General features: G+C 40.8%; 1 protein-coding gene across 2 annotated transcripts in view; it reads right to left on the bottom strand.

Moving 5' to 3' along the window:
- gabrb2b (gamma-aminobutyric acid type A receptor subunit beta2b) overlaps positions 1-16,584 on the bottom strand; it is a gene marked incomplete at its 3' end in the record, with an annotated part of 134,104 nt that overhangs the window by 17,645 nt on the left and 99,875 nt on the right. For both annotated transcript variants that reach the window (XM_081390060.1, XM_081390061.1), the window contains exon 6: positions 166-303. In XM_081390060.1, the coding sequence (XP_081246186.1) occupies positions 166-303 (138 nt within the window). The remainder of the gene's footprint in view (positions 1-165; positions 304-16,584) is intronic.

Here is a 16,584-nt window from a genome sequence, read left to right as displayed (position 1 = left end):
TTTTTTTTTTTTTGCATTTGAGAACACCACTATAACTTTACTATTTTAATAAGCTGCAAACTGGTCTTTTAAGTAAAGTAAAGACTTTACCTTTACTTTATCAATCATATAGTTATTTCAGTTCTTGGCTTATTCCTACAGTGTTCTGTAGTTTGGTTTTATTACCTGTAGAAAACACCACGTTTTTCGAGATGAGTTTGTAGTCCACTATAGAGAACTGAGGAAGCTCTATCCTTTCAACCCCCGTTACTGCATGGTCACCACCCCGCCAGTAGAACTCAATATCATCTGTGGTGTAGCCATCTGAGGGAGACAAAGGCAGATATTAAAACATATATGGATGGTGGTCATGTGATTGATGTCTCATTGGTTGTTCTAAAGTCTTGGTCATTAAAATGGCCAATAAATAGGCATATTCTGGCATCACTACAAGTGCTTAAGTAATGAAAAAAAAAAGAAATAAATGATACAGCTTACTTTCCTACCTTATAACAATCTGCATAATCTTGCAAATCCATTACACAAATGAACAAACACTTGCAAAGCTAACTGAAGTTGACTAGCTAGTGACCCAAAAAACAACAACAAGATGTTTATGAACATTTTCTGCAGCTGTGATGTTGTCTGGACAGATGCCACAAAATACAATAATAAATTGTGGGAAAAATGTAAAACAGTTGTTGAATTTATAAGAAATGAATTCTCTTATTTGCTCTTAAATGATTGGATCATTGGATTGGATAACGTTGCCATATTACGAACCGTCATCTACAGAAAACAGAGTCTTAATTCATTATAAACTTTGCATATACATAATTTAACAAGTTAAATCATTCAAGGCATGCTAAGATGTGAAGACTTATAAATGATGAAAAAAAGTTCAGCTGTGAACATACATCTGAGGGGAGCTCTGAAATGGACCTGTAATATGGGTCATATTCTCTATGAGATATTCTCTTCTTTCTATTAACAACAGAGAAATGTGTCTGTGCCATATGTTGCTGCGTGAATCACTATTTTATTGTATTTTATTTTATTTTATTTTATTTTATTTTATTTTATTTTATTTTATTTTATTTTTTGGTTAGGATATACCCTTGACTTCTATTGTATGGACAAAAAACAGACTCAAATTATTTTCTTTTAAGTTCCACAGAAAGATAGACATTCAGGTTTGGATGACACTAGGGTGAATAAATGATGGCATTTTGGGTTGAACTATCCCTTTTAAAAACATTGACATTTGTAAAGAGTTAACACCTAATTTATGTAAGACACTGATATTTGTCGTTCGTCAGGCTCTCATTGAATTAACACCCAACTGCAGTCCTAACTGCAGATCATGGTATTCACAGGTAAAATTATGCTCCTCATTACTGTGGGTATATGGTTTCTAAAATAAATAAATAATTATAAGCTATAGAATTTGTAATGAAAATATTGTACAATAAAAATACGAAAACAACCTCTATAAAAGTGATTTGTATTCCGTAATATTTAATGTAAGTAATAGCCACATTTTAAATACTGCCAAAACACCATCTTTCTTCAGTATTGGTAGCTGCAAGGTAAATGACTATAAAGGTGGTGGTGCTGGATTGATAAACTGTGTGTTTAAGCATTTTCCAATTTACGTCATCATGTATTTTGATGGCCACAGCTGTTTTCAGCTATAGATTCACCACAGAACCTGTAATGTTCCCATATCACACAGAGTTCTGACCGCCACACGGAGGTGATTTACTAAGGTTTGCGCTAGTTTACTGCTATTTACGCCATAATTTATCTCCCAAACAAAAGGTGTCTTAAAAAAAGCTATGTTAATTTGCGCTGCTCTTGGTAGATTGTATTGGTCATTATGGTAATCATCCGGCTGCATCTGTTTTCTTTAATTTGTGCGTCGTCAGTTATGGAATTACACTCCCAGGCTAATTTACTCAGTTTAATAAATCTGGCCCTTAGAGATGCGCCTAAAAATACAGAGCCTAATATGGGGGAGGTCTGTCTCGCTTTCACTACCTACCAATTGACCGCTGTCCCTGCATGATGGACCAGTCCATGGCAATATATATATGTATATATATATATATATATATAAACCTTGTATAGGCCCCAAATTGCGTCGGCCCACCAGGAAAGTGCCTGGTATGCCAGATTACCAATCTAGCCCTGGTTGAACTGAACCTGTGTTATTAGAGAGCAGAGGATAAGCACATGCAAGCCTTGGGTCAAAATCATTGTCAAGTCAAATCATACAGCACTCCATTTCTGACCTCAGCTGCAGAAAAAAGCCATCATAAATATTCAACAAAACATGAGATATTTTGTTTGCTTCAGTGCTCTCTGTGCTGAAACTGACAGAAACACGAACAGCCAGCCCATCTATCCATAAATGATTGAGAAACATCTTATTGTATCGGAGCAAACAGCACTCTGCATCAGACCAGAAAACTTGGTCTTGCATAATCCATCCATGGATGGTCCCCTGAGCGACTGTTGACTTATCAGGCTGAGTGCCAAAATGCAAAAGAGTGATATATCAGAGAAAAATCTCCAAATTGTTAGCAGATAAAATAATGTGTTTCATAAAATATATATATTGTTTATAATTGTTTTACTCTCATGCCTTTCGAACCCATTTGACGTTCTTTCTTCCTTGGAACACTAATTATTTAAAGCAGAATGGTGAATCTGCTCTTTTCCATACAATGAATGTTAATGTTGACCATTATATTTAGTGAATAATAACTGTTCTCACACAAAGCTATAAAATGTCTTCAACAGACAGGAAAATATAGTCCATGAATTAGACTATCTTCATGGTGCTTTTTGGCACTTGACAGACCTTGGTCTTTGTTCACTTTCATTATATGGAAAAAAATCATGAACAAAACCATGACACCATGAACAAAAAGAAAGTCCTATTTGTTTAGAACAACATCAAAATCAGTAAATTATGACTGTTCAAGACTAGGAGCAATTGAAAACATTAGGGTTACTAATGTAACACTATGGGAATGCCTTCAGTGTGCGTAAGTGTATGAAGCATGTGTGGATTCACAGATTATTGCCCTCTTCAGTCATATGAGGTCACTGGTGCACTTGCATGACTGTAAAAGGGCACCACATTAAGCGTTATCAACTTTGAGAGGGCGCTGCTTTCTCCTGTGGCATCTTCTGTTCATCTGGGATTGAATGATTCAGTTCCACTTGGTTGGGCCGCCAACCTATGCTCAGGCTGAGACCAGTCTCTGCCTTTAGTACAGTATACCAGGTAATAGTAAGGGGGATAGAGCTGTGAGCTCCCTAGGCATTTAATCATTGGCACAATGCATGGCAGCTTTTTGGCCACAGTCTGACTCGCTTGGTGGAGCAAAGCAATGAGCAGGCATGATTTTGTAGTGGTTATATATTCAGTGGGTATTAATGTTCCCATAGTGTCAGCGTAATGATTCATATGAGCCATGTTCACTGAGAAGGGAACGAGACGCTGCATCTCATTGTCATACTCCAGGCATGCCTGCTGTGTCTTACTTCAGACAACCTGAAGCTGGTGACGTATTGTTTGGGTGCCCTTTATGGTACATGCCAGTGCGCCAGTGACGTCATCCTACTGCCATAGCCAATATGAATGAATGTGTAGCACACGTGCTTCCGCCTCATGAATTAAAGCTGCCAAATTGTCTGTAGGTGTGTGCATGTGGGAAAAAGTTTAGCACACCACCAACCCTAAATGGGAAAAGAATTGTTGCTGTGGACACACATTTAAAAATGAAGATTAAGGATCTTGAAAACGTTTGTAAAGATATCCATACAATAAAGTCCCAATTGGTTTAGCTTTCACTGAAAATGATGGTTAAAATGACCATTACATCACACAAACATGACTTCATATTATTTTGCAAGGAATAATGGCATTTGTGTGGTTGGTTGGGCCACTTAACTCCATTGTTTCTATGTCATTGAGCCTGACTTTGCAAATTAGCTTTTGCCGACATTCCTGTCAGGGCTCTTACATCACTGTATTTGAATCGCTCCGGTAGCTGTGAACCCACATGCACAGGAACTCCAGGATGAGAATGAGGAAGAGGAATAGAGTTAAACTAATTCCACAGGGATCTGTTTCAAAACCTAGTTGTTGCCTTTGAAGGCTTCCTATAGTAACTGAAATGGAACCTCTTAAGTGGCGGATTAGGAAGGCTGTAACTTTGTGCATCATACAAATACTTTGCAAAGCACATACTGTAGAAGAAATCAAAAATTGATTTCAATAAAGTTTGCTGTCAACATGTTACTTAAGTCAAGTAAAGTCACCTTTTATACAAAACAGATTGTTTTAAACATCTCCACAGTAATAAACAGGAAAATAACAGAATCAAAGACGACGCAAACGTCATCAAATATGAGACCAATTCAGATTATGCTGTAAAGATAACAGTGTTGTTATTCAGCTTGAGTCAGTTCAAGTTTTGTTCTCATTTGAAAGTGTCAGTGCAGTCAAATAAAAAATATTACTAAGCTAATATTAATACTAAGTTTATTATAATCTTCTATTATAATAAGAATATAATAAGAATAAAAAACAGTGCACATAATGGTCACCCAAATGATGGGTAAAATAGTCATTTGTAATTAGTCTGAGCTGTTTTAAAACTCAGTATTGAAAAAAAAAAAAAACTTATTATGTAAGTTACTTATTATAACTTATTATGACAATTGATTATGGAATGCCTTCTACACATGGATGCATGTGACACTGCCTTGGAAATGACATAAATAAAGGAATTTCCGAACGGTTTTTCAGCCTTTGTGTCAAATGTGCCTACAGTATAATGCCTAAAAATGCTTCCTTCTTAGGCAGCCCACAAAGTTGTATAAAGGTTTCAGTCCTGATTTGAAATTTGCGTACATCTCTCATGTTTGCATAAAATTGCCCCCCATTAAAGCATTATGGATACTAATAAGGATTAAAAATAAATAACCTTAAGTTAGGATTGACTTTAATGTGTCTGAACTATATGACAATTCTTAATAAGCCAGTCCTTCCTAAAAATAAAATAAAAAAATAATAATAAAAAGGATAAACCCTTCACCCCTAAGTGGCAGGGTGAGACTGAAGGAGCAAAAAGCCCTCTAGTTATTCGTTCCCATTCATATTTATATGCATGTTGTAGAATCGTCTACTAGCGCATTTAACAAAAAAGAAAACAGAGATCTAGTGTGGGAATGTCTCCAGTAATCCACGTGTGCCTCTGCAGAAAGTTTGACCCAGATGGTTCAAAGCTACTTTAATCCTTTTTCTAATGTGCAATTAAAAGTGTCCCTAAATTCACACATGGTATGCATCATCTCCTTATCTTTGTACAAACACAGAGCAGGAGAAGTCAAAACAAGACATCTATATAGGCAAAACTCTTTATACACCAGAGGAGATGCACTATGCAGTTCAAGAATTGGTTCTGATGGCTGCCTGGCTCTATATGCTGTGCTTCAGCAGTGCAGAAAATTTGAGTAATATGTAGAGGCCTGGTAAAATGAGATTAGACCATCAAAAGTCAACATAAAAGTAAAAAACTATGTTAAGTCACCTCTATGAAAAGGACAAGCTTTCCTCATCCCCTATTTCTTTGTAAAATATATTCTGTATAACAAAAATATTTAAGATCAACCTGAGCACTGCAGCTACTTTCTTCTTACATAACTCAAATAATGTAAAATCCAATTCATTTGATTTATTTAGTAAGCAGCCATGTGTACAGTATAAAGTGGGATAATGATTTATAAGGCTGGTTTGAATTCCTGAAAACTGTTCTGACTGAAAGACTGAACACAACATTTCTCACAAAAAAACAGACAACATGCAATACAACAATAAACCCACTAATCTGGAAAGAAGATCTTAAAAAAAGTGAATCTAAAAGCTCATTCTCATTTTTTTTTACCCCATGATTATATGATGATAACTATGGAATACAAGAATAATCAAATATCCAGATTAAAACAGAACTAAATAATAATCTCAGGCTAAATTTTAAAATCATTTAAAATTGGAGTCAGATTGAAAATTATTCCTTTGCCAATGCCATTGGATTCTGTCATTGGGCCAATGTGTGAACCTTACAGTACAGTCAACCAATCAATATCACAAAATAAACTCTAAACGAGTTGTGGACAAATTACAGTGACTTTTCTAAGTTGTTCTCTTATATAAAGATATAATATTAAGCAGAATTACAAAAACATATTATTAGATTATTTTCAAGCATATCATAGTGTTATTTCAATAGGAGCATATTTATTTCCAACATATTGATTTTTATCAAAACATTTTCTTTTTGTCTCATGAAGGTATTAAAATTACCTTGGAAACCATGCCTTCACCAACTCTAATCTCATAGGCTTTCAATCTTAAAAAATGAAATTCACCATAAAATATAATTAATTCAATATATAGAAGTATGTCAACGTAAACCAACTCATTATTTATTGTGTAGGGTAAAAAATGGTAAAAAAAATGTTCCAAATTGCATACATGTCAAAGGAATTTAAACATCATTCGAAGCTACATATGCTTAGATCGGTGTACAACCATTCATGTACTCTTATCACTATCTCTGGTGCTCTGTGAGGTTTTTTGATATCTATCATTGCTTTAATTGGGACCTCAACATGACAAGAAGAAAGTTCCTAATGAGATCAGTTTGCCAGGACATTCTCTACCAACATAGTCTCCAATTAAGCGGATGTCTAGGCAGACAAGCACAAGTGAACAGAGAGGGATCAGTTCTCAATAAGGAGCTTAACCTGTCTGTCTCTTGTGCCCTGGTGTTACTGTTCTGCCATCAGTCTAGGTAACGATCAGAACCTGGCAGAATGACAGTTCACACACTACATTGATCCTTGAACTGAAGCTCTTAAACATCTATAAAGGCAACTACTAAACAAGCACATGCATCTTATAATGAATTTCCATTCAATTTCACTTTAGACTCCAATGCATAATGGTATTCAACCTGTATCTTTGATTTAGAATACATAAAAATGTCATTTACGTCTTTTAGTTTGTCAAGAGATTGAAAGCACCTTTTTTGAAGAGTGCGCATGTGTGAACGAGCTCTAGTGTGTAAGAACGAGCCTATGATTGAATCTGGAAATAAAGCAAAATAACTGAGAAAAATGAGAAATAGTCCTCAGATGCCATGTCCGTAATTTATAGCAAAACATCCAGTATTAATTCAATCTCAAACAGATTCATTAAAAGAAGTTATTACTCCACCACCTCCAACGTGGTGGTTGAACGACCAATTTGCAACAGTACGGTTTTGGGAAACAGTCGTGACTAGCTACTTGATTTCTTTAATGATGCATTGTACTATGGTAGTTAAGCAGCGAGTTACGTCGTTGAACGGGAAACGCACCCTAGAATAGAAATATTGCAGGAGTAGCCGGCGTTATAGGAACACTCCTAGATGTGACGACTGTCTGAAGCCTTTCTCTCTCTTTCTCTCGCTGGAATGCATATGCATGTCTTCAATCAATTTTGCATGTGAGCTATTTGTGCCCGAGCCAAGAAACTCATGATGCTATCTCTTCCGGCCTTGAGGATATTTTATATTCTGCCACTTTGGACGCAGCAGAGTTTGACAGCAGGCAGACTGAAGCTCTCCCCCAAAGCAGTCAGGAGGCATGGTCTTCATTGGTTTATAAGTTGGCCAGCATGAAGCTCAGTCTAGACTAGACAATCATGTTATAGCTGACCGTACAGCAAGTCTACTCTTGAGGTTTTGGAAGCAGCCTTTCTCAATGCATGTGACAAACTCTGCTACCTCTGACCTCACCACAATTTCTGGTTTAGTAGAACAGGGGTTTTCAGAGATTCTAGTTGCCCATCTCTGACCGTCTTGGTCAGGAAACAGAGGCGAGGCCCCCACATGGAAAATTGTGTTGATCCACTGAAGCGTATTCTCTTTTCTCCTCACTGCCATCAATAATCTGTTCTGTCAGCTCCACTGCATCTGGCACTTCGGACAACAGCAGACCATCCGTGTACGAGTTACAACGATCTACTCATTTGTGGTCCACACATAAAGGCTTTTGGAACACACAAGTCATGCCTCGGCACACATGTCGATGACATTGTGCTTTCGGCAAATGGTGTCCCAATGGTACATGCTGGGGCCCCTATACAGGTTTGTTGGGAAAGATTGTGTCTCCTGCTAGACGGATTCCCCTGCTGCTCAGTCATTTCAGTGTCTTGGTTTTGTTCATGTTTTCTTGTCTTTTATTTTGAAATTTGTCTTGGAATCACAGGACTTGGAATCACAAGAGTCATGGTAGGGAGGTCCAATATACATATATAAAGTACCAAGCTCAAGCGGTTGTGGAGCTTGGTCCAGTATTGAACTTCCCTACCACTTATTATGCTTTTCTTTTTTTCTTCTTTTTTTTTTTTACCTTGCTTTTAGTATTTAATAGCTGCCTTTAATGCACAATTTGTCATACTGCCACTTTTTCTAGGAAGCAGCTACGTCACCATTTTAAACATTTGTATAATGCCGCCTGTTGGCTATTTTGTCAAGTTCAGTATTCAGTATTGCCAACAAACACAAGTTATAAGACCAGAGATTATTACTTTTTTTCTACTGCAAGGGCAAAACATAATTACATGGACTTTCACGAATTTAAGAATCAGTAATTAAGATGTATTTTTAAAACTATTCCTCAGCAGTACAAACACAGCCTTTCATTCACACATTTTTTTTCTAATGATTGCTTCCTGAACCTTGCAGTTCGATGCCATGATGTACTGTAGAGAAATGAGACAGTTATAACATCACATCTGAAATGTAAGAGAGGTATGAATTTAAGAAAAATAAAAGTAAAAAAAAACCACTGTAAAACGTCCAGCTAAGTCAATGCTTGTGAAGGTGGTTTGGGTCAATCAGCTTGTTCTTCTTGACTGTCATTATTGGACTCGTGGCTCAAACTGATAAAACACGCGCCATAGTTAGCGTAGTTACAGTGGTATTTACAGCACCACACGCTCTAAGTGCTAAACTAATCACAGCAGACAGGGGCCGAAAGAGTAATCAGAGCAGAAAACAGCTTTTCAGAAGCCGGGTTTTAAAGAAGAAGGGTTTTAAAACAGAGCATTTAGACAGAGGGTGAAAAACACTGAAGTATTTTAATTAGTAAAAAGGCCATTGAGCTAAATCTGGATCCTGCATCCTAGAATTTAATAATTTATTAAAATAAATTAAATTAATTAACCTTTTAAGCCCTGAAGGCATTTTTTGATTTCTGAGTGACATACACAAAAGTAAAGACTACGAAACTAAAGCAAGAGGAGTTAAAAGGTAAGCATAGTTTGATAGTAAACTTTTTATATATTTAGATGGAAAAATCATTACATTTGGACATTCTCATGCTGAGAAACTGATAAAAGACAAACTAAATAAATAAAGTGTGCTTAAGGGAATTTTTACATATTTTTCTTATTTGGCATGCCATAACGCAGGAAGAAAATAAGGTATGAGGACATTTCTTTACATGTGAGCTGCATCTAGATCAGCATAAATTAATACAATTTTACAGCATTTGGAACCAAGGTAGCCTTTTTGTTTAGCCTTTGACACCCGGAAGGCATTTTTATCATTTCAAACAGGAGCATCCACTGAAAGTAATGATGTGCCATTTTCTACAATATGTGCATGTTTTATGAAGTTACAAGCGTAAATGCCACGTGAAAGCTACATTTGATTTTACTTAGCTACATGTGTGCCTGTGGAGTTTTATGTGTGTTAACTCCATGAGAGAGAATATATTTAGATCTAAGTGACGGATTATGGTGAGTTGGGCTCTTTTTAATCGAAAGAATCTGCTGTAAATAATGGGTGATTTTCCACAATCAGAACATGTTTCATGAAGTTACGAGCGAAATCTGAATATTATAAACATATTCGTCTTGCAGGGCTTCACATACAAAAACTAGCCCAAATTTCAAAGCCCAAAACAATTACGCTTATTGTATTCTACTCTGTAGGACCTTTCAAATGATATATTACACATGCCTATCTGAGCTGAATGATGTTTTTGACATATTACAGTACATAGTACAAAAAAGTGTGGGAGGAGGTTGGGTGTATAGGGTTAATACAATTAATTATAATATTTCTAATTACTTTTTTTTTTTTTTTTTTTTTTTTTGAAAGTAGGAGGAGCCCATAGATCAAAAACAAATTTTTTAAACAAAACTAAGGATTATTATTGTGGTAAAAGGGGCTCCTTGGAGTCAAAGTGATTGTGAACCACTGTGATATGGTTTAGGACATACAATAGCATATAGATGACCTCATAATTTGACTGCCACTGAAGTACTATTAGGCCTTTGTTGTTCTCATGTTGATGTTAGGATTGTGCGTCATTGGAGTTCTTATAATACCGATGCTGCTACAATACCTGCATCTTTCTGCTGTGACCTATAGTGGGTGGATGGATTGTGTGGCAGCTCCTTTATTATTGTACCTTTTTTAGAGTTACATCCAGATATACGTCATGGCAGATATTCGTTTTATAGCTCTCCTTGGGGCTAAGTCGCAGTTCATTTCTCCATGCATGACATTTTCTGAAGACATACACAGAGCAGCCAACAGCTGTGATGGAGTGGGAGTTGCACAGAAATTCCTAGAAACACAGAATGCATAATCTTGGCCATCTATTTATTTTGACCTGCATTATGTTTTGCAAACATCTGCACTGTTTCTAATAGCACCTCACCTTTCCAATTAGAGTTGCAGGAAAAATATGTATGCTGCAACTTCTGGGCTTCCTGTTTACACTAATTATGATGCATTTCATGCCCTTTTGAGGTGATTTCCAATTTTCATGTCAACTATAATGAACAGAGCTTTGTTACAGTTTTTCTCAATTCCCCATTTTCTCACAACTATAAACACAATCTCAGAACTACACACCAACTTAAATCTCAAACTGTCACATCAAACACAATTATTTTAGCCAAAAACACGTTTGTCAGAATAACACACAAAACGCCTCGGTTACGACTGTAACCTCGGTTCCCTGAAGAGGGAACGAGCGTTGCGTCGAGAATGACGCTATGGGGAACGCTTTGCGTGATGACGTCTTGAAGCACATGTAAAATCAGTCCAATGGTGTGGCGGAACGTCAGAGGCGGGTGACGTCACATACCAGGAAACTATAAAAGCCGGCCCGAAACAGAAAACGAAAGCTTCGTAAGAGTCTGAAGTCGAGCTGACAGGCATGAAGGAGATATGGCAAGGCGACGCAACGCCTGTTCCCTCTTCAGGGAACCGAGGTTACAGTCGTAACCGAGGCGTTCCCTTTCAAGGGAACTCCCGTTGCGTCGAGAATGACGCTATGGGGAACGTCTATACCAACGCCTCCATAGCTACGAATGTCTGTCCTGTGTGAAATCTAGAGAGCAGCATTAGGAAGACAAAACATGAGACCCTGGAGCAGAGTCTAGATCCAGAGAGTAAAACCTGACGAAAGTGTGCGGTGAGGACCAGCCTGCCGCATCACAGACGTCCTGTAAAGAAACTCCTGAAATAAGGGCCTTAGAGGCCGCCATACTCCTCGTCGAGTGCGACCGGACAGCCAAAGGAGAAGGCTGCCCAGCCGCCTCATAAGCAAGTGAGATAGCCTCGACCACCCACTTGCTCATCCTTTGCTTAGACCAGGGGTCGGCAACCCGCGGCTCTAGAGCCGCATGCGGCTCTTAAGCGCCGCCCTAGTGGCTCCCTGGAGCTTTTTTAAAAAATATGAAAATGGAAAAAATATTTCTTGTTTTAATATAATTTCGGTAGGAGGAAAAACATGACAAACATTCTTAACCCTTTCGCACGTACGATCACATCGGTCGGTGTGATTAGAACGGTCAGTGCATGACGTGATCAACTGCTAAATTCAAATGTGCTCTCGCGCGTTGGCTGGCGCTGAGCCAGAGACAGGCGCGCTCGGCTCAGAGCTGTCATATATCACAACTTTTCAGTGTTTTCAACCACATAATGTTTATTTTAGGTTTCAGACATATAAATACAAAAAAAAAATACATTTAGAGTTTGTAAAATACACACTGATGTTAAAGGAAGAGGCAATAATAATCCTTTTCGCTTATAATTAGACACGTTTTATTCATATCAGATACACATTGTGTAAGTAACTTTAAAGTTTACTCTATTCTTCTCCCAGTTCACCAGCCACTTACTTTTATGTATTTCGGGAGAAGTGGATGAATTCACATGTTGTAAATCCAACAGATCCGATTCTCTGAACTGTCTGCGGCACAAACTAAGATGGCGGCGCCCATCGCGCATACAGCTCAACTAACGCGATCGTTATAAAGGTGTTTAAACAACAAAACACTTCCAATTGCATATATTTGACAATCGGAATATCAGATATTTCATGCCATATCTAAAAAATTTGTGAATATTTTGAATAAAAAAGGAAAAATGACAAAAGCAGATCATCATTCATTCAGCTCTGTTGCTGCTGCGGTGTGTCACGTGACACGCAATGACGCGTCACCATGGAAACCATAAAGTGACACATTCTAAATAACGGTCGCCTTGAAAAACTCACGGGTCAGTCAGAACATTTTAAACTTACGTGTGAAAGGGTTAAAGTTTTTCAACGTTGTAAACATAATACACGAATAAATAAATCGAAACATAATACATTAAAATTATAATGGAAGTTAAACTTAAAGCACGATCGTACAGCAGAGTAGTCACGTGGTGCGTCATTCTCTCCAGGATGCGCTGCAGGGAAAATAAACATAATCATGAACGCTCACTATGTATTTGTAGCCTACTTATCATTTTGATACTAGGGGGCTAATAACGCTAATATAGACACTTGCAGCATGTGTTGCCTTCATTATAAGGCTTATAAGGCTTTTAATTTTTTGCGGCTCCAGACAGATTTTTTTTTTTTTTTTTTGGTCCAATATGGCTCTTTCAACATTTTGGGTTGCCGACCCCTGGCTTAGACACTGGACCTCCTTTGTTAGGGGACCCAAAGCACACAAATAATTGATCACTTTTACGCCACAGGGCAGCTCTGTGGACATATGCGTCTAACGCCCGCACAGGGCAAAGCAAATTATTAGCCTCCTGGTCAGCATTTTGAAAGGGAGGAGGACAGAAGGCCTGCAGAACAACAGGTCTGACCACATTAGTGGGGACCTTGGGGATATAACCCGGTCTTGGATGAAGAAACGCTTTAACCATACCCGGAGCAAACTCTAAGCATGACGGAGCAACCGACAATGCTTGGAGATCCCCTATTCTCTTGAGAGAGGAAATAGCAAGAAGAAAAAGAGCTTTCAGCGTTAAAAACTTCTCAGGAACCTCCTCAATGGGCTCAAAGGGGGCCAGGGACAAGCCTTGTAATGCAATGGACAGGTCCCATGGCGGAACCCTAGAGCGAACTGCAGGCCTCAGCCTCCAAGTGCCACGAAGGAAACGGGATATTAAAGGGTCTTTACCCACAGACATTCCACCCAAAGGAATGTGGTAAGCACCAATGGCCGCCACATAAACCTTTAAAGTGGACGGGGTTAGACCTGCTGTGAACCGGTCCTGCAGGAACTCCAGCACTGTACCAATTGGGCAGTTAACTGGGTCCAACCGACGGTCACTACACCAAGAAGTGAAGACTCTCCACTTCAGGGCATAAAGTTTCCTCATGGAGGGAGCTCTGGACTGTAGAATGGTCTCAACAACCTCAGTTGAGAGACCTGACTCTATGAGCTGGGCCCCCTCAGAGGCCAAGCCCACAGGTTCCACAGTTCTGGGCGGGGGTGAAATATTGAGCCCCCTGCCTGGGACAGAAGGTCTCTCCTGACGGGTAACTCCAGAGGATGCCCGTCGAGGAGGGAGACCAGATCGGGAAACCATACTCTGCCCGGCCAACGCGGGGCTATAAGAAGCAGGCAAACCCGGTCCCTGCGAACTCTCTCCAGAACTCCCGGGAGCAGAGCAACTGGGGGAAAGGCGTACAGACGTAGCCTCGGCCACGTCTGAACCATAGCATCCAGTCCCAGAGGAGCTGGATGCGTGAGGGAGAACCAAAGTGGACAGTGAGAAGTCTCTCGAGACGCAAACAGATCCACTTGTGCTTGGCCGAACTCCCTCCATATCAGTTCCACCACCTCGGGGTGGAGCCTCCATTCCCCGGGCCTCGGCCCCTGCCTCGACAGAGTGTCTGCTCCTATATTCTGGACCCCGGGGATGTAAGCTGCCCTGAGTGACAGCAACTTCCCCTGGGACCACAAGAGGATATGGCGTGCCAAGTTGGATAACGGGCGCGAGCGCAAACCCCCTTGGTGGTTGATATAGGCGACTACCGACGTGTTGTCCGTATGTACTAACACATGGTGTCCCCTGAGATCTGAGATAAAGCTCCTCAGAGCCCGGAAGACAGCTAACATCTCTAGGCGATTGATATGCCAGGAACGATGATGGTCTTCCCACAGACCTTGAGCTGAGCGACCCTCCAGGATCGCTCCCCAACCCGTGAGGGAAGCATCCGTCGTTAGCAGTTTGCGACGACAAGGAGCTCCCAACACTGGGCCCTGGGACAGGAACCAAGGTTTCTTCCACATAACCAGGGCACGTAAGCATCGCCGCGTGACCCTGATTGTGCGAAATGGGTTGCCCCTCGGGGAAAACCCCCTGGTCCTGAGCCACCACTGCAGGGGCCTCATGTGCAGCAGTCCAAAAGGTATCACGTTGGAAGCTGCTGCCATGAGACCCAACAGTCTCTGGAACTGTTTGACAGTGAGTAGCTGGCCTAGCTTTACACTTTTCACAGCTGCAAGAATTGACTCTATACGTGGCGGTGACAGGCGCGCCTGCATCGACACTGAATCCCACACCACGCCTAAAAAAGTGGTCCTCTGTAGTGGAGAAAGCACACTCTTCTTGGCGTTCAGCCGTAACCCCAGCTCTTTCATATGGGCGAGAACAACATCTCGATGTTGAACCGCCATCTGCTGCGACTGAGCTAAAATCAACCAATCGTCGATGTAGTTCATAATGCGAATGCCCTGGAGGCGCAGTGGCGCCAGAGCTGCATCCATGCATTTGGTGAAAGTGCGGGGTGATAAAGCTAGGCCGAATGGAAGAACACGATATTGGTATGCTTTGCCCCCGAAAGCAAACCTCAGGAACTTCCAATGACACGGACGGATGGAAATATGGAAATACGCGTCCTTGAGGTCTATCGTGACAAACCAGTCCTCGGACCTGATCTGTGGCACGATCTGTCTCAATGTTAACATTTTGAACTTGAGCTGCATGACTGATTCGTTCAGAACTCGAAGATCTAAAATGGGACGCAATCCCCCGTCCTTTTTCGGAACTATGAAATACCGGCTGTAAAACCCGGTTTCCCTGTTGGAGGGAGGTACATATTCTATGGCCCCTTTCTCTAACAGAGTGTTCACTTCCTGTTCCATAACCAGAACCTGCTCGGGGCCCACCACTGTGGGCAGGACCCCCATAAACCGAGGTGGGCGTCTTTTGAATTGAATCTGATACCCTTTTTCTACGGTCTGCAGGACCCAACGAGAAACATTTGACAGTAGCTTCCACGCTGTCAAAGATTCTACTAGAGGTACCAGCCTCTCGAGACTGGTTTCTGGATTTTGTTGTTGTTGAGTAGTCAATTCGTCGCCCTGTAACGGCGCACCGGCAGGGAACGACCGAACAGACTGCTCTAACACCCTCCTCAGAGGGGGCGGGCATCCCGAGGCCACTACGTTTCCGGGTGGTCCTTGAGATATGTGCTCGCCGGAGACCGCTGCGCCCTGTAACACCGGAGGTGGCAGGGTTGGCAGAACGGTCCCCTGAGGGTACCGAAGAGAGACGGGCACCGTAGAAAGAGGTGTTAACCGCTCTGCTTCGGGGGGGACTACCCTCATTTGTCCTGAGCCCTCGGACGTCAGGACTTTTTCCCAGCAGCCTTCTTGGCGATAATGACGGTCCGCAGATCCGTCTTACCCCTTGAAGACTGCTGGGTTTGAGCGCGCCCTCCGTGTCCCCGTGATTTTTGTGGGGGAGCACGGGAGGACACACTCTGTTTTTGAGTGGCACGGTGTTCAGCACTCTTTTTAGATGAGTGAGGCTGCTCCCGCTCAGCAGCCTCATAGAAAGAACGGCGGGGGAGAAGCTTTTGAAGTGTGGCTGCCTGCTTAGAAGCTTCTTGTGACTTAACAACAGCACTATTTACAGCATCACCAAATAGACCTGATGTAGAAACCGGAGCATCAAGAAGAAAATGTTTTTCTTTGTCCTTAATTTCACTCAAATTGAGCCACAGATGCCTCTCAGTGGCCACCAGGGCTGCCATAGAGCGGCCGATGGATTTAGCCGTCTCCTTGGTGGCCCTGAGAGACAAATCTGTGGCTCTACGCAGTTCAGAGACTGTATCAGGACCAATTCCCCCGCCCTCATCTAAATCACCCAATAATTCTGCCTGGTATGCTTGCATCAAGGACATAGTGTGTAAACATGCTGCAGCTTGGCCAGCGGCGGA

Source organism: Scardinius erythrophthalmus (genome assembly GCF_964197995.2).
Source record: "Scardinius erythrophthalmus genome assembly, chromosome: 17".
NCBI classification, from domain to species: domain Eukaryota; kingdom Metazoa; phylum Chordata; class Actinopteri; order Cypriniformes; family Leuciscidae; genus Scardinius; species Scardinius erythrophthalmus.
Note: the sequence above shows the minus strand (reverse complement) of the source record. Positions and strands in the feature narration are given on the sequence as shown.